This window comes from Ammospiza nelsoni, chromosome Z, assembly GCF_027579445.1.
Source record: "Ammospiza nelsoni isolate bAmmNel1 chromosome Z, bAmmNel1.pri, whole genome shotgun sequence".
NCBI classification, from domain to species: Eukaryota; Metazoa; Chordata; class Aves; order Passeriformes; family Passerellidae; genus Ammospiza; species Ammospiza nelsoni.
In genome coordinates, this window is record NC_080669.1 from 34,933,104 (window position 1) to 34,959,370 (window position 26,267).

Below are 26,267 nucleotides of genomic sequence, written 5' to 3' on the forward strand. Positions count from 1 at the left end.
CAGAGTAGAGATCCATTCTGAATTAGGAGAACTGTCTAGGAGAGGTGAAAAGTCTGTGAGGCCAAAGCTGAAGGAAAAGTCGGATGCCGGAGACAGCAAGACGACAGAAAAAGAAAAACAGAAATGACCACAAGGTCAATTTGCCCCCGACCTAGGAATTCCTTTGATAAAGAAGAACTGGCAATAAATGTCATGCGGAATGAATATGTATGAACCTACTGTGAAACTGTATGCATATGCATTTGGAAAAATAGGTGAAAAATAACAGATTAATATATTACCTTCTAATATTCCGAAATGACAAAGTCTGTACAAAGAACATACTTTCATTGTGCAATTACTTGTGCAATACTGCAATAGCTAAGGTAATCTTGTGCTATTTGCTCTGTAGGATGGAATTTGAGGATTCATGGGTTTTTTTCATATTTGTCATGCAACTGGAGTCAGTAACTTCTACAGAGCCTGTGTGTTCCAGAAATCACATAGCAGATGACTGAGTAAAAAATAGTTACGGGCTGCTTTTTCTCCCAGTTCAGGCTAAATCATCCTGTCTAGTTCCTGTATGTAATAAGTATATTCTAGTTCAGAAGCAGCAAACCAGCTGCCTGTGCACAAGGACAAGAACAAGATGCCGGGACTAAATCCCAGAGTTTTAAAACAGTGATAATTCTCTTAGTTTTACATTCTCACATTTCTCTAGGTCCTGAGAGCAATCTGTGTTAGACTACACATCCTCCAGAGGCCCCTTCCAGCATGTGCTATTCTATGATCTGCAGTCATAGCACTAATGATGGCTGTATTTAAAGGTTTCCTATAGCAATGTTTCTGGGCTCATTTTTGACTCTGAAACTTCCGCTAATTTTCGGAATGTCATACTCACACACTGTTATGCAGGAATTGATGTTTGCCCCAAAACCATTTCTGCACTCCCACTGAAATACACTGAAAATAAACACTAGGAAAAACCTGTACTCAAATTAACTTTATTATCTCAAAAATCTGTGATAATGAAATCTGTATGTCGAGTCCCTCATGCGTAGTACAAACTCATGGGTACCATTTTAGCTGCATCACATGTTTTCAAAACTAAAAATCTAGTGACAAAGAATGTAAGCATGAAACAGGAATACTGAGCAGTATGCAATGCTTTAAAAAGTCCAAGTCTACAAAACTTTACAAAAAATTCCCTAATTATACTGAGACATTCAAAACATAATCTTGCAAGTGCAAAGAACAGCTCAAACATTTTAGAACCACTTCAAATGCTGTTAACACTTGATATACTTTCCTGTATTTCAGAGACAGATCCTACAGTATCAGTTCCAGAGCTAACATTTACTATCTGCAGTCTACTTTTGTCTCCTCTCACTCCGTTACTTGGAGCTGCTGTTTCATTTACTAGAGGAACGTGTTTCTTAGAGGAATAATTTTTGCTTTTTTCACCAGAAATACCATTGGATATTCTGCTATCATCACTTCTAATTTGTACACTGGAATCAGCAAATGAATGCAGACCGGTAGCCAACTGCCTTGCCGAGTGATGTCCTTTTGCTTGTTCATTTTGTTTGACTCTTCTCTCAGATAATACTGGAGTACTACTTCGAGGCTTATTCTCTTTATTTTGGTTAATTGTTTGAGCTTCATTTTCTCTCCACAAACCTGGCTGGTACTGCTGTCCAACAGCCTGATGTTCTCTCTTTTCTTTAAGTGATGAAAAGGCATTATTCACAGCCATCTGGGATTGAAATGTGCCAGGAAGAGGAAGTTGGATGTCTCCACCTTTGTTCTGAAACAAAAGATTCCAATGAAAAGGCAGGCAACTAGAGGAGAGGGACAAGAAAAAAAAAAAAAAAAAGCCGTTTTGCAACTGCCACATATACTGGAGTCTGCAGAGCAAATTGGAGTCTTTACCTAATACAGGTAAGAGACAGAGTAATAGCAATTGAACGATCTTTATCACCTTTCAAAACAGATTTCTGAAGATTGCTAGGGTGATAATGACACAGAAATTGGCACATTACAGTTTCACATCTAGCTTCAAATCTATACCAGAGATGCATCATTTACACAAAAGCAGCCAAAACTTAATCACATCTATCATCCCAAAGCACCTGCAATTCTTTATGTTTACTAGCAATTCACTAGTAGAGAGTGTAGTCTCAACATTCTATACCACAACACCTAGCTGTTACAAGAACCCAAACTAATCACCAGTATTGGGAGGCAAGAACAAGAGTCTTCAAACCGCAAAACTGGAAATTCTCTCCACACTGTTAAAACAACCCCCAAATTTTTAACATTACATTTAAGGATCTCATGTGTTCTTGAGGAAATTAAAATAGAGTGGAAGACTTTGGATATAAGAAACACACTGGAATGCAGAATGATTCTTGGTACAACAGTTTTATTCAACTTGGACATAGCTATAGGCCTCCAGTATCTAAATTTTTAACAGCCTCTAAAAAAGCCTGGGTTTTTTTTTTCTTTGTTACAGGAATTTTAATATCTCCTTTGAAAAATCCTCAAGGTTTACTATTAATTCACAGAGTAGAAGGTCAAACTTTATGCAATATTACAAATTTGTAGTTGCCTGAAGCTCATGTCATGGCCACAGAGAAATCTATCAGGACCGGACATATACACTATAATTACTTACAAGAAAATTTATGATTTTCAGTAGGTACATTGTATAGCCTCTCCTATAAGACCAGGGTTCTTCAAAACACTATACTTCATTACTAAATGTTTCTAAGAAACCTTATCATGGTATTTTCCAATTTGAATGGATGCATTCCACTACTGGAACTTCCTATTTCAAACAAGGAAACAACAGAATTACCACCAAAGTTTAATATGTTACAAAGTACTGCAGTTTGTGCTCCAAGTGGTAAACACTTTAAAAGCTTACATTAATCACTGAATTATTATGATCTGTATAAATGCAGCTACAGCAAAGGGTTGCAGTAATAACTTCATGAATCAGGGGGATTAACAGCTAAAAAGTACATTAAAGAGTATAAAGTAGAATTGCCTCTAGCATTCCTTATAAAGACTTACTTTGTTATTCTCAGTATGTTCCTGTCTTTCTTCTTCAAAAGACTTCTCCTTTACCACGTTCACAGGCTTACTGAGAGTAGCATTCATTTGTGGATGCCCCAAAATACCAAAATCTGATTGGTCTATCCCAGCTAATACAGCAAGCTGTCCAAGCCTGTAAGGTAAATGTTTAATATAAAATCACACTAACTATTCTTACTTTTTGAAAGACTAAACATTCAAAACCAGAAGCAGAATCTGTTAAAGCTTTGAACATAGTTTTCTATTACTTTAAGTGAAGCTCAGAGTATCTTAACTTAGAAAAAACAAGCAGCTGAAGGTATTTTCTTGTCTTTGCACAAATTAGCCTGCAGAATCAAAACAAGTGTTACAAGGCTGAGAATGAAGTTCTCTAGTTAGCACTGAACTCAGAGCAGCATACTGGCAATGAGATTCCATGTCAGGCAGAACAAAGATTAAAACTCTGTCCATTCAAGCAGAAATTGATGCACATCTCCAAATTGCATAATCTCTTAACATGTCAATGACAAGCTTCACAAATACAATGATATTGGGTCATCTGCCAGCTTGTAAGTTCGCCAAACCAATCACATGTGGGTTTTCAGCCTCAGTAAAAAGCTGCAGTGATTAACTGATAGCATAGCATATGATAAAAATAAGCTTACTGAGAAGAGCATTCTTCATGACTGGGATCCTGTAATGCTCAGTGAAGCTCCTTATTTACTATGAATAGACATAGGGCTGATATAAAGAAACTTTTTTCATGCAGTGAAATTGCATTTTTCCCTTCCTGAGAAATCTGAAACTCCTGTAGCAATGGCAACTCTACAAACCAATTGTCACAAAAATTAAAACACAGCCTCAGGGTGAACTTTACAGTAAGTCAGAATCATTGAATCATTAAGGTTGAAAAAGACCTCTTAATATTATCAAGTCCTGCCATTAATCTAACACTGCTAGGTTCATCACTAAACCATGTCCCCTAAGCACCACATCAAGATGTTTTCTGGACACTTGAAGGGGTGGCCATTTCACCACATCCTTGAGCAGCCTATTCCAATGTCTGACGACACTCTCAGGGAAGAAATTTTTTCTATGTCCCTTCTAAACCTCACCTGGCGTAACTTGAGGCCATTGTCACCTAGTTATATCACTACAATTTGCAAGTGGGAGATAGGGAGGGCAAATAAAGTCTTCTGTGATCTTCTCTGAATCCACAAAGTAGACTACAACGCATATTCATATAATTCCATTCTTGCGATGAGACTGCCATGCTTGGTCATACAAACTTTACAAGCTGGGTTCAAGCTGAAATTCTTTGAAAAATGGGAAGGATGAACCATCCTCTGACAAATTGCAAATACAGTGGTAATACAAACTTCAATCAATTTTCTGTAGTAGTAGTAGTAGTAGTAGTACTACTACTACTACTACTATTACTACTAGTAGTAACAATAAATACAGACTTAAAATACAAAGGCTGGAAATACAAATCCCATGTAGATTTCCATACTTCAATTTGTGAATGGAGAGCACAAGGTAACAGGACACTCTCTGAAGGCAGTTCAACTGCATTTTGAGCCTTTCATATGGTGGGAATGTTAAGAGCCAAAGATTAGTCTTTAGATTCACTAAAGACCTGGAAACAGGCTTTAATAGAAGCTTTCTACTCTTTTGGAATAGGCTTCTTGAAAGCCTTTCCCGAAGACAGATGCATGAACTTAGCTGAACAGTACTTAGATCATGCCTTTGCCACTAGGAAAAGACTAAACAATAGGTAATTTATTTAAACATTGGTCATTTATTTTAAAAATGGCTAATTTATTTTCCTTTGCTCTCTCAGACTACACACCTAGAAATCTGGCAGGGTAGCAGGCAGCATACTTCATGGTGAGGATAATTTTGAAAAGATCTCAGGAAAAACAGCAAGACTAAAAGTGACAACCTACCCAGCATCTTTAAGGAGGTCTAAAAAAGCATGAAACTTTTGAAAAGAGTTCTCAATGCTGCCTAGAACACCTTCATCTTCCAAAATCATGTTGGTTACTGACTGTGCATGAAGAACCTCGGATAGGGAGATATTTAGACTCCTTAATCTTGCATTTTCAATTTCCAGCTATGCAGGGAAAAAAAAAAAAAAAAGAAATTTCTTTCATTTTCAGTTTAAAAGACCCCAAAATATCAAACCTCACCTGTGTGCCTAAACAGCAGCATCATAACTGATGTAACAAGATGCAGAGTTTGCTGTACCACACACTTTCAGGGCACTGTTGCATGAGCTCTGTGCAGGTCTGCTTATCCACAGATGCAGTTCTATGCTTCCATAGATATTCCTGCAGGCACTCAAAGCCACTGGCTTAGCACTGTCTTCAATATGCACAGAATGTTACAGATCAAGTACAAGCGGAAAAATTTAGCTTCCATATTGTTTTACTTTGTATGTATTATATGACATGTTAACACCAAAGAATTTATTTTACCATTAAAAACTTTAATGAAGGCCAATGCCCGCCTTATATTCACCCCTCTATATTTGGGGGTATTATGCATACTACTGATAACTCTCCCCTGCACTGTGCATCCCAAAACTGAAAGTTTAAGATTATTCAATCTTTCTCTACAACGACCAGTAATCAAATTGATGATGAAACTGAAAACTGCATGATCACTACAGGATATACAGTTTTGTGTTTGAGGGAAGCATTAACTCACTCATTGAAGATTACAGCTATGCAATCAAGTACTAACACAGGCTTTCTGTCTTGTATTTTTTATGAGAGGATGAAAAAATTACAGATTGTGTAGTGCACTGTAGGTGATAAATAAGCAACAAAATAAACACTTTTAGAGATTAATGTTACTCATTTTAGTCCATCTCCTGGTTCAAGGTGCTAAATCCAACCAGCCTACCCTTGACAGAGGAAGATTTCTTGTAGGGGGTGTTCAGCCTAAAAAGCATTTAAGGATCTAAACAACAGACAGGTAGCAGAGCCCAATGGTGCACATCATATTACAGGAAGATGGGAACAGTCACACAAGAGGGCTACAATCTGTCTTTCAGAAGTGGGGAGTTCTTTGTGGGTATCTGCTGCGGGGTATCACCTGTTGCTAATATTTCAAAGGATATCACCGCTTTCACTTCCCCCAAATCACATGTAAGGACCAAATCCCTTTGCTTACACTACCTTACACTCAACTACATTACAAGAAATTCTGTTTATTCAGAATTTATTCAGAATTCATGCAGAAGAGTATTTTTAGGTCAGCAACAGCAGAGGGGAAACAGACCTCACAATTCAACTGTGGTAAGTTGTTCAGTTTTGTCAAAGCTGAACTGCACTTCACAACAAGTGACATGCAGAAAACCATCCAATATGGTTAATTCCTGCAGAAATAAAACTTAAAAACCAAAGGTACAGAATAAACCAAACTGAAGAACAGTTGTGACACACAGCTTTCAGCACAAATCATGGTTAGTGAGTTGGGAGACAAAGAACTATCTATGTGTACATACTGCAAATAGATTTAATCACTTTCTTGAGAAAAGCAAGTATCAGGATGTCCCAGATCATAAGTGTTTCAGAAAATGAATAAAACACATTGAAAGAGTAGCTTGAGCTGGAGTTCAAGGCTCTGGAACAGAATCAGTAGAACAAACATTACTAAACACAGATTTCATCACTGCCCTTAAGAACAGTAAACGGTCCACGTGACTTTGAACTGAAAATCTGGAAGTTACCACATTAGCAGTCATTGATAATTACCCCTAAGCAAGTGCATTCTCTGAGCAGTGCCTCCTTTAAAAGTAAATATCGTCAATAGTTAATTATCTTTACCTCTAGTAATCGTTCCTCAGCCTTTACTCTAGCTTTCTGTTCTTCCTTTAGTTTTTCCATGCATTCTTCCAGCTCCAACTACCAAAACACAGATAAACTATAATGAAATTTATCTCAAAATGTCAGATTAACATGCAATAAGAAAAAACTTAACAGCTAGCAAATGGTATTCCAAACACACCTTCTTCAAAAATACAAGACAGAGGCCTACCAGTATACCATCTAGGATGCAAAATATTAAGACAGAGAAGTAGAAGTAAGTGTTATTCACTTAACAGATTTGTAAGACTGCAACAGATGACATGAAATTACAGTCCAAGTCTTTTTGGCCTATGACATAACCATCAAGAACATATGTTCTTCTCTACTTACCCTTCATTTTTTCAAGCATCATCTTTAACTAAATATATCTACATCATAAAGCTCAAATTGGGCTCTAACAAGAAATCCTTAGCAGCCATATCTAGATTTTCCAACTATACTCTTTAGCCAGGATTTTATTCCTTCCTTTATCCCTTCTTATAATTGTAAGAAGACAAAATTCTGAAGAACTGTACTCTAAGTAGTCAGAATACAAAATTCTGAAAAGTAAGAACTGTACTCTTTCTAATTGGTTTCATTAGCTCTTCAATAAAAAGCTTTTCACAATTCTAAGGTTAGTGTTGAGTTAACAAGAATAAAAACAAATCCAAAACACCTAATAAAATATATTCTAGTCTTATTCATAAGATGCCTAAACTTGTATTTTAATTAAAATCTCAATTTCAGTAAGAGTAGTCAAGATTTGCAATATCACATTTTCTTGCATCCCAGCTGAGCATTATTGTCTTTAACTACAGCATTTGAACTAGGAAAACAAGCAAGAATTTTTGTTCTTGTACACCTTAACAATCTTCTGATTTAAAAGGTGAAAACTGTTCGAATTATCACACTATTCTATTTTTCAGAGATTAGACTATACAAATTAACAGTATACGAAACTTCTCCCTTTCACTTTGTGTCAAGCACATATATGTAAAAGGACACTGCATTTTGTACGCACTATATCAACCAGTTCTAAGGAGAATCAAAGATTCAAGTAGTACTGAAATAGTTTGTTTACTAGTAAAAGCTTTTCCAATGCATACTACTGCACTTCATATAAGTAACCAACTGGGAAAATTAGTGTGCAACAGAATGCATAGTAAAAATAAACCTTCTACAAATGCAAAGGTGTTATAAGTTGCAAGGTACTTTGGCAACTGGTTCCAAGATGCAGGTTCTACAACCACTCCAAGTGATGACTACGGGTCTGTCACTATTCCAGTGAAGCCCACTCCTAAAATCCCTAGACTAGTATCAACCAAGCAAATGCTGCAAGTAGAAAGCTAGTCATATTTTCATCATACTCCTATTTGAGCATCAAAGCAGATTTAGCAATATGTCTAACCTGCAGGCACAGGGTGGGGGGCAAATATCTAAGGAGAACCATCCACAAATATCATAATCTTACTGCCATCTATCTTTGAAGATGTGGAAATAATGGGAGCTACAAAACCTCTACATACACAGAAGCACAGCACAGAAAGTAGAAACCGTAATATTCTGCACTGACAACTTGGCAGTCCCCCAGCCTAGCTTTGAAGACCAGTATTAGCTATCACAGACTGAAGAATTCTTACCTTTCCATTTATAGTGCATGTGCACATGTGTAATCATTCATATTTTGAAGTTTCTAGGATGTAGGCTAGAACTCTACTTTAGAAACCATAGCTCTCTAGTATTTTTGTTGTGGATGGATATTAGATAATTTTAAAGATGAAAGCGCTGACCTTTTTCTTCAAATTGTTGGTTTGTAATGCTAAAGGTCAATGGCTTAGGCAGTAATCAAATTATTACAATTTTTTAAACAGAAATGTAGATGTTTTGCAGTGATGTTTAAACTTGATTTATCACACTCTATATGTACATAGTATTTCATGGTTATAGACTGAGTTCATAACAAAATTGAACACTGCAATTGCATCTCCTCATAAGCAGTAGCAAAGCCAGCATTTAAGGAAACTGATTTGTCACCATTGTTACAACTATATGTACATTTTAATCCTTGATTTGCTTTCAAGAAATTCACTAGTTTACACAACCCCCTAGTCTCTGTGAAGAAAAAAAAAATTAAAATTGATATCAGAGAGGTAAATGTACATCCAAGCTACAAGACTAAGCCTTCAAGTACTACAGCCCAGAAGGATAACACTGATAGACTTTAAGATGAAACTGAATATCAAAAATACAGGTAGTCCTTAGAATTACCATTAGCAGTATGTCTGTTCAACACTAGAAAGAGGTATAAAACTGAAGTTTAAAAAATTATATTTAAAAAAAATTTAGTAACTGATCAGCCATGTTCTTTTATTTGACTGCATCATACTTAAAAAAAAAAAAACAGTCACAGTGTAATCTCTACTTCTTTGCAATTCACAAAGTAGTGAGATGTAGAAAGAGTTGCCCTGATAACTAATTAAGAGTAAAGTTCACCATTTAAATCCCTAGTTAAAATTTATAAGTATGGGAGTTAACTACATACTTCATCAAAACCAACTGTGACATTTGATTCCCTCTAGTGGAAGAAGAGAGTATTTATAAATTATCAATTCTCATTTTTCATTTAAGCAAATACTAGGCTTTCACTAGCCAAGGCTTTTTTCTTTTTTTAATGAAAACACAACTAAGTACTACTACTAGTTATATTAAGTAGTATGCCTAAAGCCCCTTTTTCTGCAGAAGGATGTAGAGAAATTCTCCAAAACTTGCATACTTAAGTGAAAGTCTGGTCCTTCAGTCACATCAAGAGATGCCTGGAGAGCTTTTTGTTGACAAAGCAGCAGTTTAAGGAACTCCCACCCCTTACTGTTTATTCCTACTCTGCATTCCCATTGTTGCTCTAACACAACTGGTAGTCCCATTAACTGCAAGGTCTGCTACCACCAAATACACTGGACTACTTTTCAGTTGGATCAGTTCCTCAAGGCATGTCCCCTCACAAGCCACTGCATAGTAACAGCTGTTTAATGACAGTCTCATGATCAGACAGATGTTAAAAAAGGCACAAGAGAAAAAGATTGAAGCCAGAAATGAAAAGGCTAAGAGACAGAGGGAAAAGAGACAATTCAGCGGGGCAAATTTGATCGTTTGATTCTGCTGTAATGTGAAACCTGCTTTTTGTGAATGTAACAAAAACAACGGGTGAGGCACAGAATCAAGTGCAGATTGCTTAACTGGTGCTATCTGATAAGCAACCATGGCCTAAAAAAGTATTTTGGTTTTCAAATTCAGAAAGTCATGAAAATCTGGACCTTTACAAGCACACAAAAATCAAAACTTGGGTAGATTGCCAAAATTTGTGGGTTTCTCTCCAAGGAAGTTGAAATTAATCATAAATTGTCTCTTCTTTATAACTGCCCTACATGTAGTACTACAGCTAACACTGATGTGTTAGCTGTGGTATGGTCAATATGACATCCTAGAGGTCAGTAGGACAGCCCCTCCCCAGAGCACAAAACACTGCATGCCTCTGCTGTGTCTTATGAATATAATATTCTTCCCTCTCCAAAAAGCAAGAATAAATATATCAAAAGCTTTCTGCAAGCACAGTAGTTCCTACATACAGGTTTTTGGAGCAATTTACGCATGACATAGAATTCTATGACTTCAGACAAAGTGCTTTTGGTAAGAGTGTTGAAGCCACCACACAGCACAATGTCAATACATTGCACACTAACAGCAAAAGTTGCTATAAAACTAATTTCCAGCAACATGTGAAAACCTTGAACAAGAGTTCTAGGGAGAAGAAGGTCTAAAGAAAAAGTATACATCAGCTGAAAAGGCTGGTAGTTATTCATGCAGTATTTCTACAGTCCTTTTGCTTTCCACAACTCTATCCCACCCGAAACATTCCCACTACTAATAAACCTACAGCAAGTTAACTTCACTCCTCATACACAAAGACAGGTATACAGTCCAATATTTACACATACAAACAGCATATTCACCCAGCGTGGTGCTCTGACAACGACCTGCAAATCCAGACTGACTGTATATCTTATTTACAGAAGTAGTCATTGTTTTCTCTGAACAGAATTAAAATCTCAACACTTTAGAAACAGTTAACTCATTTATTCTGCCTGAGGGTGTTACCTTATAATAGTGTCAGATTACCTCAGCAGCATTACAGAGCCACTGATATATACCTTTTCTGCATCCCTTTCTTTTATAAGATTCCCAATCAAGATATTTGCACAAATAGTCTGTTTCACTACCAGGTAAGTTTTTTAAGTATCAAACAAGTAGAAGGAATAATAAAAAGCAGATTAAAAAAGTTTACTGGGTTCAATTATAAAATGAAATTCAAACATTTTCAGCTATTTCTGTAATTATTTTTAAACAACAGTCATTTCTATATTTTAGCTCTTAGAAATAACACTAAATTACTTTTATAAAGGAAATACTTGAAAGAAAATACTACAGGCAATAACATCAAAAGATCTGTGTACTATGATGCAAGATTGGAACAGAGAAATTACACATACTGCAGTTGTGTTAAGTTATTCTGAAATCCTGCTCCAAAACTGGTTATTTGTTTTATTACAATTTTCTGAATAAAACAGTTTAATTTATATAATTTGCCTTTACAGAGTCTAAGGCACTGAATATGCTTCTTACCTGTAACTGTTGATATTGTGCTACATCAGTCTTATCATCTAATGATTTCAACAAACCAGTCTGCTGGATAACGTCCTCTAAATCTTCTGTGTCTTCAGTTTCAGATGTAGAAGCACGTTCTAGTGTCACTTTCACAGGTACAGCTGTCTAGTTACACCAGAAAAGAAAACCATGCCCACTCATGGCATTACAATGTTTAGCAAAAATCAAGATTAAATCATATCAAAAGCTTAATTTAAATACAGTTGTTTCCCAGAGTCCTTTACAATGTATACACATTGCCCAGCCATACACCTAGGAAATAAATTTGCATAAAACAATATTAAAGAAAACAATCCTATGTGTGCCTATGTTGAGTATTTGTGGTGAAGATTTAGCAGCAGAGTCAGCCCCTGCAAGGCACAGCCAGGACTGCCCCACACAGGACACAGCCAGTCTCAGCTGACCCTTTGCAAGGCATAAAATGCCAGAAAGGCACAAGAGGTGGGAACAAAAAGAGTGAGAAAAGTAGAGGGAACATCAGGCAGGGAGCAAGAAGAGGTGTTCCATGGTGGAGCCAATACCCTCATTCCAGCCAGGGAAGACCTGTGTCAGAGCAGAGGGATGGGTCAAAAGAGCTGCTGCCCACAGGCATCCTAAGATACCCATGTTTTCCCAAAGGACTGCAGTCCATGGGAAGCCTACACCAGAGCAGAGGATAACTGGTGGCTTCTGCAGCCATCAGATCCTTCTGTGATGGAAATGAGATACAAAGGAGAAGGAAGAAAGATGGGGTTTTTCTTCTCCTGGTAGAGCAGCTCACAGAGAGGTGCAAAAACAAGCATATAATCCAAATCCAAGTCAGGAAAGATGGTGCAGAAAGCGTTCAGAGAAAAATGCTGTTGGTTATTCCTATTGCCTATGGAGGGACTGTGCCTATACTCCAACTCAGCTAGCTCCTAAGACTAAGAACCCAAAAGATACAGAGATAGAAATTGAAGTAAACTAACTATCAAAGAAGATTCAACCAAAGGCTGATGTAAACTACTTTTTTTATACACCTATGAGTGATAATCTTTAAAAGTATGTTCCAGTCTTAGCTTTCAGACAATGACAATGTGTTGAGAACATTTTCCTCTTTTCAGGCAGCTACCCACTAAAATAAAACCAGTGTGTGAGAGAAACAGTACCTGAATCTTCAGTGGCAATTCCCCAGCACAATCCGCTGCCCTGCCTCTGAAGTTCAGAAAAAAAAAAATCAAAACCATACTTTTGAGGAAAGTTTATAATGCTCCGAACACAAAATTCTAGGACAGGTGAAGCAGAAAGAGTAAATAAACAGCATCAGACACTGCACTATATCCCTTTAATCCTCATTACATTCTCATTTTGAATAGTACTCCCTAGTTAATCATGATTTAGAGCAACACTACTGGATGCTAACATTAATATCTTCAATAGGCATCTTGCTTAGTTAATTATTTTGAACTAAAGTCAATAGGAGAATTTGGTGTTCAGTATTTTGAAAAACAAACTTAATTACCACAGTTGCAATATAGCATTAAGAAATTTTTTTGTTTAAATAATTATATAGTCTCCATTTTGAGCGGCCAAGATCTAGGGAATGGATTTAAAAAACAAAAACAAACAAGAATTGTTTCAAAAGACAGCTTTCATGTGTAAGTTTTTTTCAGTTTTATTTTAATTTACCGCTCTTAGATGATCACAATAATTATGCCGGTATTGAGTGGGGTGAAGCAGAAAAAAGAGGCAGGAAAATACCTAAGCACCGTGGACTGGATCTCAAGCCAACTATATTAAAAGTTTAGAATGCTAAACGTGCCTCTTCAGCTATGATACATTTGATAAATCATAATTAACAAAAGAACAAGCAGAGAAGGTAGATTTGGTTGTGGTGGGGTTTTTTGCTGCATATGAGTGGCTATCATGTATTTTTGTGTATTTTAAATCCTTACTAGAGAAGAATTTATGTAAAATCCTCAAAATTTATATAAACAGAAAAAACTCTGACAACAGTTACAACATTCTGTGTGTAACTTTCAAATCATATTTTAAAATGCTAACATTGCTCTCTACTGTATTTATCATGCAAATTTTATGGTTTAGTATTTTCTCTTGTACTATGAAAACCTCACCTGTATCTCTTTGCACGTTCTGCAGTCCGCCAAGGAAGGAAGCCCTTTGTGCCTGGTGGTAGTGGTTTTGGTGAGTAACTCTCTCTCACAGTAGAATTTTTCTTCCCAGGACTTACAGATTTTTTAGATGATAATCCTGAATTGAAGAGCAAGACCAGAAGAAAAGACAAATGATACCTTATTATTCACATGCGAATTCACAGCTTACTGTTCATCAAATTTTCTATGTGATAAATAAGGACTGTAGGAAATCTGACATTCAGTCTAATTTTGCTAAAAAAAAAAAAAAAAACTTGATCCAAAACCTTGAGATTATAAGATGGTATACTTAACTGCTGTTAGGTTGATGAAAGACAAGCTGGTTTTCAAAAAAGGAGGCAAAGTTTTGTAGCAGAAGAGCTTAGAGGGTTTTAGACCATCCACCACAGACATTAAAGGCATCTATGTGTTTCAAATTGCCCTCTAGTGTCTTTAGAGTGAAGAACATTAATTTATTTATGGGCAAAATAATTAAAAAGAAAGCTGATACTCATGCAGATCACTTGTACAGGACACCAGCAATCTCTTCCTTTCAGAGCAATAATAAGAAAAAGTACGGTTTACTGGTCTGGTATTTTGCTGTTTAAATCATACAGCATCAAAGTAGACTGAGAAAGAAACCTAATGTGGATCATCATTAGAATATCTACCAGGAGTAATTAAACTTTTTATCAGGGCAAGAGGAGCCTCACATTCTCTCTAAGCCAGAAACCGGTGAGTCTTGAAAACTAATCATCTTATATTTCCTACAGTTAAACTAGTGAGAACCCAGATTATTGTTTTTCTGAGATCAGTACAATAACTGATTTTGTAATGGTTTAGAAATGCATCACTTTGTTAATAGGATTCAAAATCTCAACTCATTCTGAACATAATAAACTGGATAGTTTTCACCTTGACTTCGTCCTTCTCTTAAAAAAACAATCCCAAAGCACATAAAAACCCCACACACAACAAACAACCCCCAAAACAGAAAAAAAGACAAAAAACCACAAAACCCTCCACAACCACATTTGCCAGGCATTTTTTCCTCCCACTACCACCCAGATCACTTACCTCTCTGCTTCCAGATAACTAGAGTGAAGACAAGAGACAGTGAAATGTATTACAATGAAATTTTTAGTAGCTTACTGAAAAATGTTGAGTATCACGAGTATCAGTACTTAATTATAAATATTCAAGATACCTTTGTTATTTTAAACATACTATTTATAGTAAGTTTACATGAAGTTAAAAAATGTCTTAGAACACTTTGTACATCAGTTAAAAAATGCATGTTTGCTTGTTCTGGACAGCCTGCTACAAAAAGATTACAACAGCAGGAGAACTAGACAACTTACTACTGCCAAGCTTTGCAGAAGTGAAAGCTTGTGGAGATACAGAATAAATATGTGCAATGCTTCCATACATTTTAAAGTCAGCTTATCCTACTATTTTTCCAGCCATGTTTCTAGCAGCACTAGAAACAAGAGTAAGTTTCCTAGAGATACCAACGATAATACAAGATGCATTATATCATTAAGAAGAAACATTTTTTTTTCTATTTGGAGACAAATGTTCTGTAAAACACTAATATTTAGACCCATCATACATTTTTTTTAATTTAAGCTCTTAAGCATTAAGATAACATTTTCTAGACAAAATGTACTATATACAGAAAAAACAAAGAATTACCAATCCGAATAGTAGCTTTTCCTTTCCGACCACTTCCTAGGACAATAGTTCTTTTCTTTGGCTTAGTTTTCAAAGCATCTTTGGAAGACGGAGACATCAGCCACTTAAACTAGAATTTGGTTTATTTTTTAAAGAAAAAGAAATCTGTTTAGCAACTGACAGTTGAAGAGATGTTATTTAAAATTAGTTTGTCAGATCTAGAGAACACTGTGCTTACAGGAAACTTTATAAGCTGTAAAATCAAGAAAAAACAGAAGTCTCACAAGGTCCAAATTTAAGCAGATGATTGTGTACATTACCAGAAAGTGTTCCCAAAACATCACTACAATATCCCATCCAGTATTATCCTTTCTCCTGTGGAAAACATTCTCCTTCTATAGCAAAAATCTCTCAGCATTAACCCTATAAAGAGGCAACTCTGGCTTCTGCACTTCATTCTCAGACAACTGGCTTGATAGGAATGACTGGCTCAGACCAAAGCTCTCCAGAGTAATAAAAGCTTCCCCAATGCAATTTTGTATTACTGATAAAGTCAGTATTTTAAAAAACACAAAGTTTATTATTATTTGCCTGTAATGAAAATTCATCCTTACAAAGTATAAGCCCCAAAGTAAAATTAAAAGACAGTGATGATCGAAGGCCACAGCTGTACTTCCAATTTCACTTCCTTACAGCAAGAGTTCTATTCTAAAGACTCCCCTTGCCCTGATAGAAAGTTTAATTACTCCTGGCAGATATTCTAAAATTACTCAGCTAAAATTACTTACTTTTCAGTGTGCATCACTAATACAAGGTCTAGTGCTGGAGCAGTCATTGAATAAAATACAGATGACACTAACACAAAGCTTGTCTCACATGGTCCTAAATCCCACATCAGAGTACTAGAAACAGTATGCCAGAGCTATTCCCATCTAAAGCATTAGAATGATTAAAATGCCATTACTGTGCTCTAAGTTTAATTCAAATTCATCATTGTCAAGAAGATCTTTTTCTTTTCACATTGGATACAATTAAACCTTGTATAAATTTTGCTGTGTCTCTAGGTGGGTCTGGTCCCTGCGCAAGTGAATTGATCATTTTAAACTAAAACACACCCAGAAAGTGTAAAATTAATTTGCAAGCTTCTAAGAGCAAAAGTAATTTTAATTTTGTTTTGCCAGACACCTAAAAGAGCAGCGTTACTAGGTTAAATCCAAAGTTCATCTAGCACATAGCCTGTCTCATCTCTGCTCTTGCTGTAAACCATCCAAGCATCCAAGCACAAAAACAGCAAAATATAAAACCAGTGCTCTGAAAGTATCCTGTTTTGTAGACACCTTCAATGGATTTTCCCTTGAGCTATTTATAGTCTCTCAGAAACCACACAAACTTTCATCACCTATTACACTTGGACATACTTATGATTACATATCTGTGATTTCACCACTACATAGTGCTGCTAGAATATATAGCTTTTGTTTTAGCAAAGGCATCAATTAGCAGTAGACAATTACTCTTGCAAACCCAGAAAGAAGGTCCAGAACAGAATCAACTACATGCTACTGAAAAACAAACACTCACTTTTTACACAAAGCAGGATGGAAGGAAAGACAGATGTGACTAGCAGAAGAAGCAAAGCTATGTAGTAAGCCAATGGAAGTATTTCTTCATCCATGTTGTTAATGAAGTATAAAGAATTACTAGCAGTGCTAATAAAACTTAAGATACCACACTAACTGGCTGAATATAAAACTAAAGTCTTGAGTCAAGTAATCTTTTAGTACATGGGAGATTTCCCAGAGTTGCTTCTTTCCATGGTCTGGCTTTCCACTTATCTTTAGCATTTCCAGGTAGATGTTATATTCACGTGATTCCTGTGATATTTTCTACGTTTTAATCCCATCTGCCAAGCAGAGAGAGTACTTCTTCACAACCAACCTCAACTTCTCAAAAAATGTCTTCTAGAGATGGAAGTGGGGAACTGTAATAATCCTCCAGAAATTCTGTACACAAACTTTCCGTTTATTTGACAGTTTCTACACATCCACAGCTCTATCTTTATTTAATCTTTTCAAAAACCAAAAGAGCATTAAATTCCAACACAAGAACTGGGATTGCTGGGACTTCTTTGAGAACTGAATCACATTTCTGTATATTTGAACAGTATACCTAATGATAAACAGTCTAGATATTCAGTTTATGTGCATTACTGTGAACTCTCTGTGGACAGTTAGACCAAGTTGAATGGGGGTAATGTACTTAAACTGAGCTCTGTTGTCATAGATGGTCTGCATTGAAAGGACAGGCTTGAGCAACTTTAAAAATTTTGGGTTACAGAAGTTAGAGACAAGAAATAAGTTCTAAAATAAATTAAGTGCTAAATTCCAAATTGTGGTTTCCTTTACTTTTTAGTTAGAATTTACTATTACCATGTTGACAAGGACCTATGTTGTAGAAAGCCCTCCAGCAGTCCTGGAGCAACATTTAATTAATATTCTATGGTAATACCCAAATACACACACATTTCCATTTTTCTTTCCATTAAATGGATATCCAGGTTTTATTACGTGTGACAGTTTTAATTCCATAAGAAATCATACATGGAAAGAAATACAGAAACATGTTCATTATAGTAGTTTTAGGTTTCCCCCTAGAGAGTGGGGTTTTTTTTCATTTGTACTGAGTCAAACTTCTGTTTAGAACCAGAATAGCTGTTTCAGATTCATTCTGAAAAAAGTCATCCTTTAAAAAAATAAATACAATGGAATCTATAAAGAAAATCCCAAATTCATTCCAAAATGTGTAAAACACACCTCTGAGTCAGCACTGCTTCCATTCTTGAGAACTCTTTCAATTATCTTTTTCATTAGACCATGACCTAGAATGAATTACAACACGGTTTTAAGAATTTTCTGTAACAGACAATTCTTTTTGTGAACAAACAGATCATTGACTAGTAAGTAGATATTACCTATCCTGGTTGTTCTCTTATGTTAAAAATGTTTAGCAAATTATCGTGGCATGTTCTTTTTTTCTTGAAAGTAGTTTACCTTTCCCCATATAGTAAATGAAGAAGAAAAAAAAAAACAACAACCACACAAAGAGAATAAATACAGACACAGATACATACCAATTAATGGATTTTTTCTTACGTCAAGTACCACTAATGTTGTGTTAGTTTGAAGAGCATCTAATAATGACCTTGCTCCTTCATTGGATATTCCGCACTGCTGCAAATCAAGTGCTAAAATGTTTAAGGAGGGAAAAAAAAAATCAGTAGAGGTAGTATCACATTTAGTTAGTAATTTAATTAATATCTAAAAAAATTAATCCTGCTGAAAACCTCCATTTCAGAGAAAATGAAGCATGAGAACTGAGGACATGATGGTAACAGTCATCAAAAAAGTGTAAAAACCGGAGTATTGCTTTCAAAGATCACAACTAGCACTTTTCAACATTAAGAAACAGCTGTTAACATCTGCAGAGGAGGTAATATGAACCACTCTACAACCACTGTGGGCAACCTGTGGCAGTGTTCAGTCATCCTCAAAGTAAGAGGATTTCATCATGTTGAGGAAAAACCTCCAGTGTTTTCATCTCTACCCACTCCATCTTGCCTTGTCCACAGGTACCACTGGAGAGAGTCTGTCTCCATTTCCTTTACATCCTCCTTTCAGATATTTGGACACCTTGATTCCACTCTGAGCCTTCTCTTCTCCAAGCCAGAGTCCTAGCTTTCTCAGCCTTTTCTGAAATCGGAGCTGGTTAAGTCCCTTCATCTTAGAGGCAATTCACTGGACTCTCTCCAGTAGCTCCAGTTCCCTCCTGTACTGCACATTCCATGGCCTCACTTGTGCTGAGTAAAGAGGAAGAATCACCTCCCTCAACCTGCTCAAAAAGTCTTTGCTTAATGCATCCCAAACACTAATGGCTCTCTCTGCCACAAAGGCACCTCACTGTTTCATGGACAGCTTACTGTCCACCAGGATCTGCAGCACCCTTTCTGCAAAGCTGCTTTTCAGCCACACAGTCCCTGCATGTTCTAGTGCACAGATTATTCCTGTCCAAGTGCAGGACTTTGCACTTCCTTTTCTTAAACACCACGAAGTTCCCATCAGCTCATTTATCCAGACAGCAGAGGTCCCTCTAGATGGCAGCACATCCTTGCCTTTCTAGGGATCCAAGAAAGACTGAAGTTTCCTGAGTCCTTCTTCCCAGACTACTTGAAAATAGGCAAGACATTAGCTATCCTCCTCCAGTCCTCAGGCACACTCTCCCAAATCACCATGATCTTTCAAAGGCTACTGAGAGTGACCTCAAAATTAAATCAGCCAGCTCCCTCAGCACTTGTGAACGCATCCCATTACGGCCTATGAATGGCTGTTTGTCCAGTTTAAGTATTCTCTAATCTGATCCTCTTTCATCAGGATGGATGTTATCTGTAGACCTGCCTCAAACTAGAAAACAAAACTATAAAACAGGTATTTTATTCCACACACAGAATGCTATGATTTACACCAGCACTATTAGTAGTTTTGTATAATTACTAGGTATAGCAATACATATATTGCAGAACAAATTCATTCTCAAAGATACTGACAGACAATACTAAATAACACAACAGTATTCAGATACTTCAAAAGAGGAAGAGAAATTTCTTTGGGAAAAAAAAAGAGTACTCTTCCCAAGCAACACAGTAAGCTACTCCTCTGGCTGCAACTGTTATAACTGATAATTTTAAGTCTTCTGCCTGCCACTACTATATTTTAAGAGATGCAGTAGTGAGATATAGAGATAGTAGAAAAGATATTAGTAGAGATAAAGAGATATGGAGATCCTGCTGAAATCCTTACAGCAACTAGTAACAAGCAGATATGCAGTATATCAGGAATTTGCTGGTATAGACCAAGATCCACATTATATGGAATATCTCATTACATATACATTAGTATGTCTATAGTTACTATGTAAGGAAACTCCTGAATTACTCTGTTGCTCATTAGTAAAAGACTTAGTAATACCTTTTAGCCAAAGGTCCTCTCCTAGACAGTCCGCAAAGGCACTTGCTCCTCTATCTCCAACAAGCATGTTGCAGTTCAAAGTAATCCGCCTCAAACCTGTCATATATTCAAGGTCAGGTCTCCTGTAACGTAGGCTGTCAGCCCAAGCTTGACCATGTCTTCTTATTGCCTGGTGCTTTGCAAACAAAGAAGCTGTTAACAAGTGAAATGGCAAAGCCATAATTGAGAACAGGATGACAAGTTACCTTTTTCTGTAAACCATGTTCAATGGCTTGAATGTTGGTATAAGAAATATATGCTGGTATAAGTACACCATTCCTGAGTTCAAGAAACATAACTAATTTTTAAACCTTACTGTTAAGTCATAATTGTTGTGATTGCCCAGTTTGCAACACAAATTATTAAACTTGGCTACAAATTATTTTATCACCTTCTTTTGACAGACACTTTCAAGGCACATTGAATAGGAAATAAATACATACTATGAAAATTTTGTGCTTTCACAGAAATCACAATTAACACTAATTAAAACACAGTACCAGGCAGAAATCTCCTGATCATTTAATCAGCAGCTTCTCAATTGTAAACTTGATTATTCTTACTCAGAATACTTGAGACGTTTTTCAAAATTATTGACAATGAAAGAAACACCCTGAAAACAGGTGTCAGATGTTTACAGGCCTAGTCCTTATTTAAAGAAAATACTTTATTATTTGTGTTTTTTTCTAATAAATAGCAAATTTAAATTCCACACCAGTAAACTAAACTTTTGTCATACAAATTCACACCTTTCATAAGAACATACACTTAATTTTGGTATTCACACAAGCTCCTCATGAAGTGCATTAACAGATTTTGGACTTTAAAGCAGAAGTAAAAAATTAAATTTATTAAGTTCTTACAAACACTCTATCCTAAGAAAGTTCATTAAATTACCTTTAATAAATTGGCTATATGTTCTGCCCCTCGCCACGTGAGGCTACATGCTGTGAAGTTAAGAAATCTGATAGTAGCTATATTCTTTATACTCTGACAGATTGCTGAAGAAAACAAAAGCACACATGTTATCTACACACAGCATTTCCACATTATCAGAACATGCTTCTTCATCAGCCTATTAAGAGACAGCTTTAAGAGCCAAAAGCTTTGACAAAGAACTAGTGTTGAAATACAGACTGTATTTTCAATACAATTAACGTGTTCTAAATTCATACATTTCTAGTGCAAATGTTCAGCAAAGAATACCCGAACAAGTTAGAAAATATTTGATTTCAATTTACTTATAGAAGCTTAAGCAAATCAGGAAAGGGTGAAGAAATACAAATGCTGTTTTAGATAAAAGTATAAACATCACTATAAAGTAGTATATATATTTACTAGCCTGAAGTGAAGAAATTCAAGTCCTTAAATGCTACTGAGTTATGCAGAATAAAGTAAAGATTGTTCTTATAATCTCCATAGACAAATTTAAAATAGGAACGGAAATACTGAAAATTTTGCGTACCTATTTGGAAACTTAAAAGAGAAAAGTATATTTACAAGTTTTGATTCTGAACTTACTTTCCAACCCTCCATCTCCAATTGGACAGTGGGCTAAAGAGACATTTTCCAAAGATGAAGCTGTGGCCAAGCCCTGAAGAATAAAACAAACAATGTTGTTACCTGGTTGAAAAGAAGAAGGAAAAAAAAAAAAAAAAAGACCAAACCACTCATCCTCTGTTCCTTACAAGAAACTCTAGGGGATTCAAACAAAGGTCAAAACCAGCAAACATTCACCTTCAGTTTAAGTGTGTTCATTTCTTTAGCTTGCAGAGGAAGCTTGCCTGTGGGCAACCAGCAGCAACCCCCCGCCAGAAGTCAGTCATGTGCAAACTGGAGCTTTCCAGTAACACATCTGAGGATCAATTTCTATCTCCTTGGTGTCCCACAACTTCCCTTCTACCACATACATGCACAGTGGTTTCAGTCATAAGTCTATGACCTACACCTCAAATACATGGCAGAGATGTTGCTAAGATCTTTCTAGTAAGCCTTGTGTTTCTGAGACATTCAGTTAAGACCAGGTCATGCTGAAAGTCTCAGCAGAATCATTCTTTATGTATGTGTAAAGACTACATAAGATATCTTTGCATGTGTTGTCTGCAACAAATACATGCAAAGATTAGTTGCTACTATTCTCTGTTCTGGGCAATTTGTATATTTTGTACTATATGTACTATGTATTTGTACATACTATTATATTCCCACCTTAGTTAAAAGTGCTAGGTCTCTTTCCCTCAGAAGCAAACCCTGCAGTTCTAAATGTTTTAGTACATCTGATATACTGAGACAGCCTTTCACAGCTTTGCATAGTTGGCCAGTCAAGTCTTTTGGCAGAGTTGCTGGAATTCTCCTTCTAAAGTAAGTTTTGTATCTTTCAACACCTAGTGAAAAATAAAAACCATACATCAGTAAAATCCAGTCTGTATTGGCTTAAAAGCAATTATAATCATACCTTCCTTGTTTTTTTGTACTTTCTTAAATTATAGCAATTCCTTAGGCATAAGAATTCCTCCCTCCACGTATTCAATCACACAGATGTTTTATGCAAAAAGTTTTAACAAGCATACATCAACATACTTATCTTTTCTTTTACCTGATTCTTCAAGACCATGTTGATGTAAACTTCTTATTTTAATAGAAGCCAAAGTCTTATTATGCCTGAGAGCATCCAGAAGTGGTGCCCAATCAGTAGCTTTGATGTGATCCACAATGAGATCAATAGCATCACGAGTCACGTTAGCCTTCACAGCTTTCAGAGGGAGAGAGCCTTGAAGTTCACAAAGATGTTCATAATGTGAGAAGAAATCCAGCATGCACTGTCTTCTTAATTTGACTGACTCAATCATTTCTTTTATGCACTAAATTTCTCTCTAAAATAAGAAAGAGGAAAAAAGCCATAAACTTTTCTTTTCAATACATAACTAACTTGCATCACAGTGCCAATTCAACACGCATATTCAAAACATGAAAATGTTCCTGGATATTCTCCAGCATTTACTAATCTTTAGTGTGTAGCTAAAAACCTTATGTCTTATGATGCTTACTATCTGTGCAAGTAAAGTTGCATGAGTAAAGGGCTAGGGGAAAAAATACCAAACACCAAAAAACAACTCATCTGTATTTTTATTCTCCTCACTCTAACAGGTATAACAAGAACACAAAAGCCCAGATCTTTAAGCAGGGACTGCTGTAGAGATCTTGCTTTCATCTTAAGATTTAACTTTGTAGCATCAAGGTCTGCCCAAAAGCCTTGGACACTCCCTGACCCACTATCAAGGGAAACATACAGAGCCAGTTGTGAACTTCTCTGCTACTTCAGTTAAGTCTAAATTATCATCATACATTATAAAATTTGATTTCCTAAATATCTTTGCTATTGCATACCGGTTATACATATCCCAGTAAAATTCACTAAGCACTTTTCAGGCATAAGGTTTTGTTAAACTTTAGTACCCACAGAGAATAACACTACCAATTTCCAAACAGAATCTCTAAATACTGCTATGACATAGCTATTAAGAGTTAAGTAATTCTACTGTCTCAATAGGGACACTTGTCAGTATATTTAGAAAATACATTTATTTATTTATTTATTTATTTATTTATTTATTCTCAGGACAACATTAAGTATTCCACATAGGATATCACACATTGCAAACTTTTTTTCTTATTTGTCACAGACTAGAAAGCTTTAACCAATCTTCTCAAATATTCTGTATGTTAAATTAAGACAAGTTATACTGGACACGTGAGGACAGCCATTTGTAAAAGCATAGTTTAGAAAAATAATATATTTTTAGCATCTAAATGACTGGAAATATAGTAAGATATTAATTCTAATAATACAGTTCCTCCACACACTTTTACCTTTTTTTAGCTCTGATTTACTAGCATTTAATGACCACACTGTGGCCATAGGAACAGAAATTACTGAATTATAATCTTACACTTTGGGTTCGGAAAATGACCACCGGGTTTAAGGCACCAATGGCTTCTGGTAATGTATAAATGTGCAAAATATTAGCCTTTTTTCTCCAGAGCTTAAGCAATATTCTCTTCATGGAGGCTTTCACTGCAACATCTTAACATCCCACCTCTAACTGAAGAAAGGAGCTCCTGGCCCTACCGCTGAAGTTTAACCCACTTGTAGGAAGAGACAAAAAGAACAAACTAATCAGACCCAAAAGCTTTCCAAAAGGAAAACTATATAAATTTGAACTCTTCTGCACTGAAGGTGCAACCAACCTGATACCACCTTTGACCTGAGTAGTTCTGAGAATGTATACAGACGATACTTATCTACTCAATACGGATCCAAGAAATCACACTAGCTGGCCAGAAATTACGAGAAATATACAGCACACAGTAAAACTGAAAAATCCAGCTCCATGCTAGGAGTTTTCTGGAACCTGTGAGTTTGTAGCGATTAAAATAACCAGCTGGCTAAATGTATACAGGGCGGGCAAACGGCACCCAGGAGCACTGCCAGCAGCAGCCACGGCCAACGCCGACCGGCGGAGCAAACGGGGAGGCCGAGCCGCGCTCACCCGGGGCGGGCGCGCCTTGCCAAGCGCGGCCTGGGGCCCTGCCGGGGCCAGGCACCCGCCACTGGACGTGGTGCACAACTGCGTTTAAGGATGTAACACAGCACCCAGCGACAGACAGCTACGGTTAGCACCGGGGTAATAACAGCGGGGCTTTTATGCTACACCGACTCAAGACCGACACCGATTCAGGGAATCACTTCAGACCGCACACCACTGAGCGGGCATCAACAGAGGGCTGGGCTGTCCGCCACCACCTCGAGGGCTCTTGCCAGAGGCGGCCTGGAACAGACATCAGCAGGGTCGCTCCCGCGCCCACAACGGCCCCAACACCCCCGGCCCTGACGCCCCCATCTTCCCGGAACCGACTACGGCTCGCTCCGCGGGCACCCCGCTCCGCCTCCGCGCCGCGGGCCCGCCGTTACCGCTGTTAGGCGCCGCTAACCGGCGCTGCGCACCGTTACCCGCCGTCACCCGGCACTGGGCACCGCTACCCGCCGTCACCGGGCACTGCGCACCGTTACCCGCCGTCACCGGGCACTGCGCACCGTTACCCGCCGTCACCGGGCACTGCGCACCGCTACCCGTTGTTCCCCGGCAGTGAGCGCCGTTCCCGCACCCCGCGCCTGGGCCCGGCGCCGTTGGAGCGGCCGCCGCGTGGCGCGCGAGCCTGGCCCCAGATTGGCCGCCGCCGCGCCGCCCTCCCGCCCGCGTTCAAAATGGCCGCGCCCGGCCATCGCGACGGCGGGGGTGTTACATAGCAACAGTACCGTGCAAGAGAGTACCGCTTCCCTTTCCTGAAGAAAAACAAACAAAAACAGAAACAAAGGCAGAAAAAAGAACCCAAAAAAAAAAAAAAAAAAAAAAAAAAAAAAACCCCAAAACCCAAAAAAACCCAAGAAACAAAACCAAACACAAACAAAAAAAAAAACCGCCTAAACCCCAAACTCATAAAACAAACCAAAAGCCAACGACGCAGTGCTAGAAGAAAGCAGGCACTGCTTCAGCTTTCCGTCAGCAAAGCACGCAATGTAGGAGCTCCACAGGTAGGGAAACGTTTTGATATACAGCAGTAGCCACAGCCAGGCGGCCTGAGCCGTCCAACAGGGTAACAAACTCGTATTTCACAGCCGTGTTTCCCATTAGGTTGCTAGGTTACACAGAGTTTTCATTAGCATTCAGTACAGTGCATTATACGGTGTGACATTTAGGGCAGAATAACTCAAAATGGAGTCCAGGTGC

General features: G+C 37.3%; 1 protein-coding gene across 3 annotated transcripts; it reads right to left on the bottom strand.

The window, feature by feature from the left end:
• Window positions 1-956: 956 nt before the first annotated feature.
• CEP78 (centrosomal protein 78) lies at window positions 957-25,672 on the bottom strand. 3 transcript variants are annotated; one of them, XM_059491997.1, is made up of 17 exons: window positions 25,484-25,661; window positions 23,075-23,351; window positions 22,687-22,862; window positions 22,000-22,072; window positions 21,376-21,479; window positions 20,440-20,614; window positions 18,549-18,662; window positions 18,232-18,296; window positions 15,440-15,548; window positions 14,822-14,839; window positions 13,727-13,862; window positions 12,761-12,806; window positions 11,592-11,738; window positions 6,894-6,971; window positions 5,007-5,173; window positions 3,058-3,211; window positions 957-1,786 (listed from the first exon to the last, which is right to left on the bottom strand). In XM_059491997.1, exons 2-17 carry the CDS (start codon window positions 23,325-23,327, stop codon window positions 1,259-1,261), a joined length of 2,343 nt encoding a protein of 780 aa, XP_059347980.1. In that variant the 5' UTR covers window positions 23,328-23,351; window positions 25,484-25,661; the 3' UTR covers window positions 957-1,258. The 3 variants fall into 3 exon arrangements, with proteins under 3 accessions (XP_059347980.1, XP_059347981.1, XP_059347982.1); XM_059491998.1 differs by lacking the exon at window positions 14,822-14,839 and having other exon boundaries at window positions 25,544-25,672; XM_059491999.1 differs by lacking the exons at window positions 22,687-22,862; window positions 25,484-25,661 and having other exon boundaries at window positions 23,075-23,317.
• Between the last annotated feature and the right edge of the window lie 595 nt (window positions 25,673-26,267).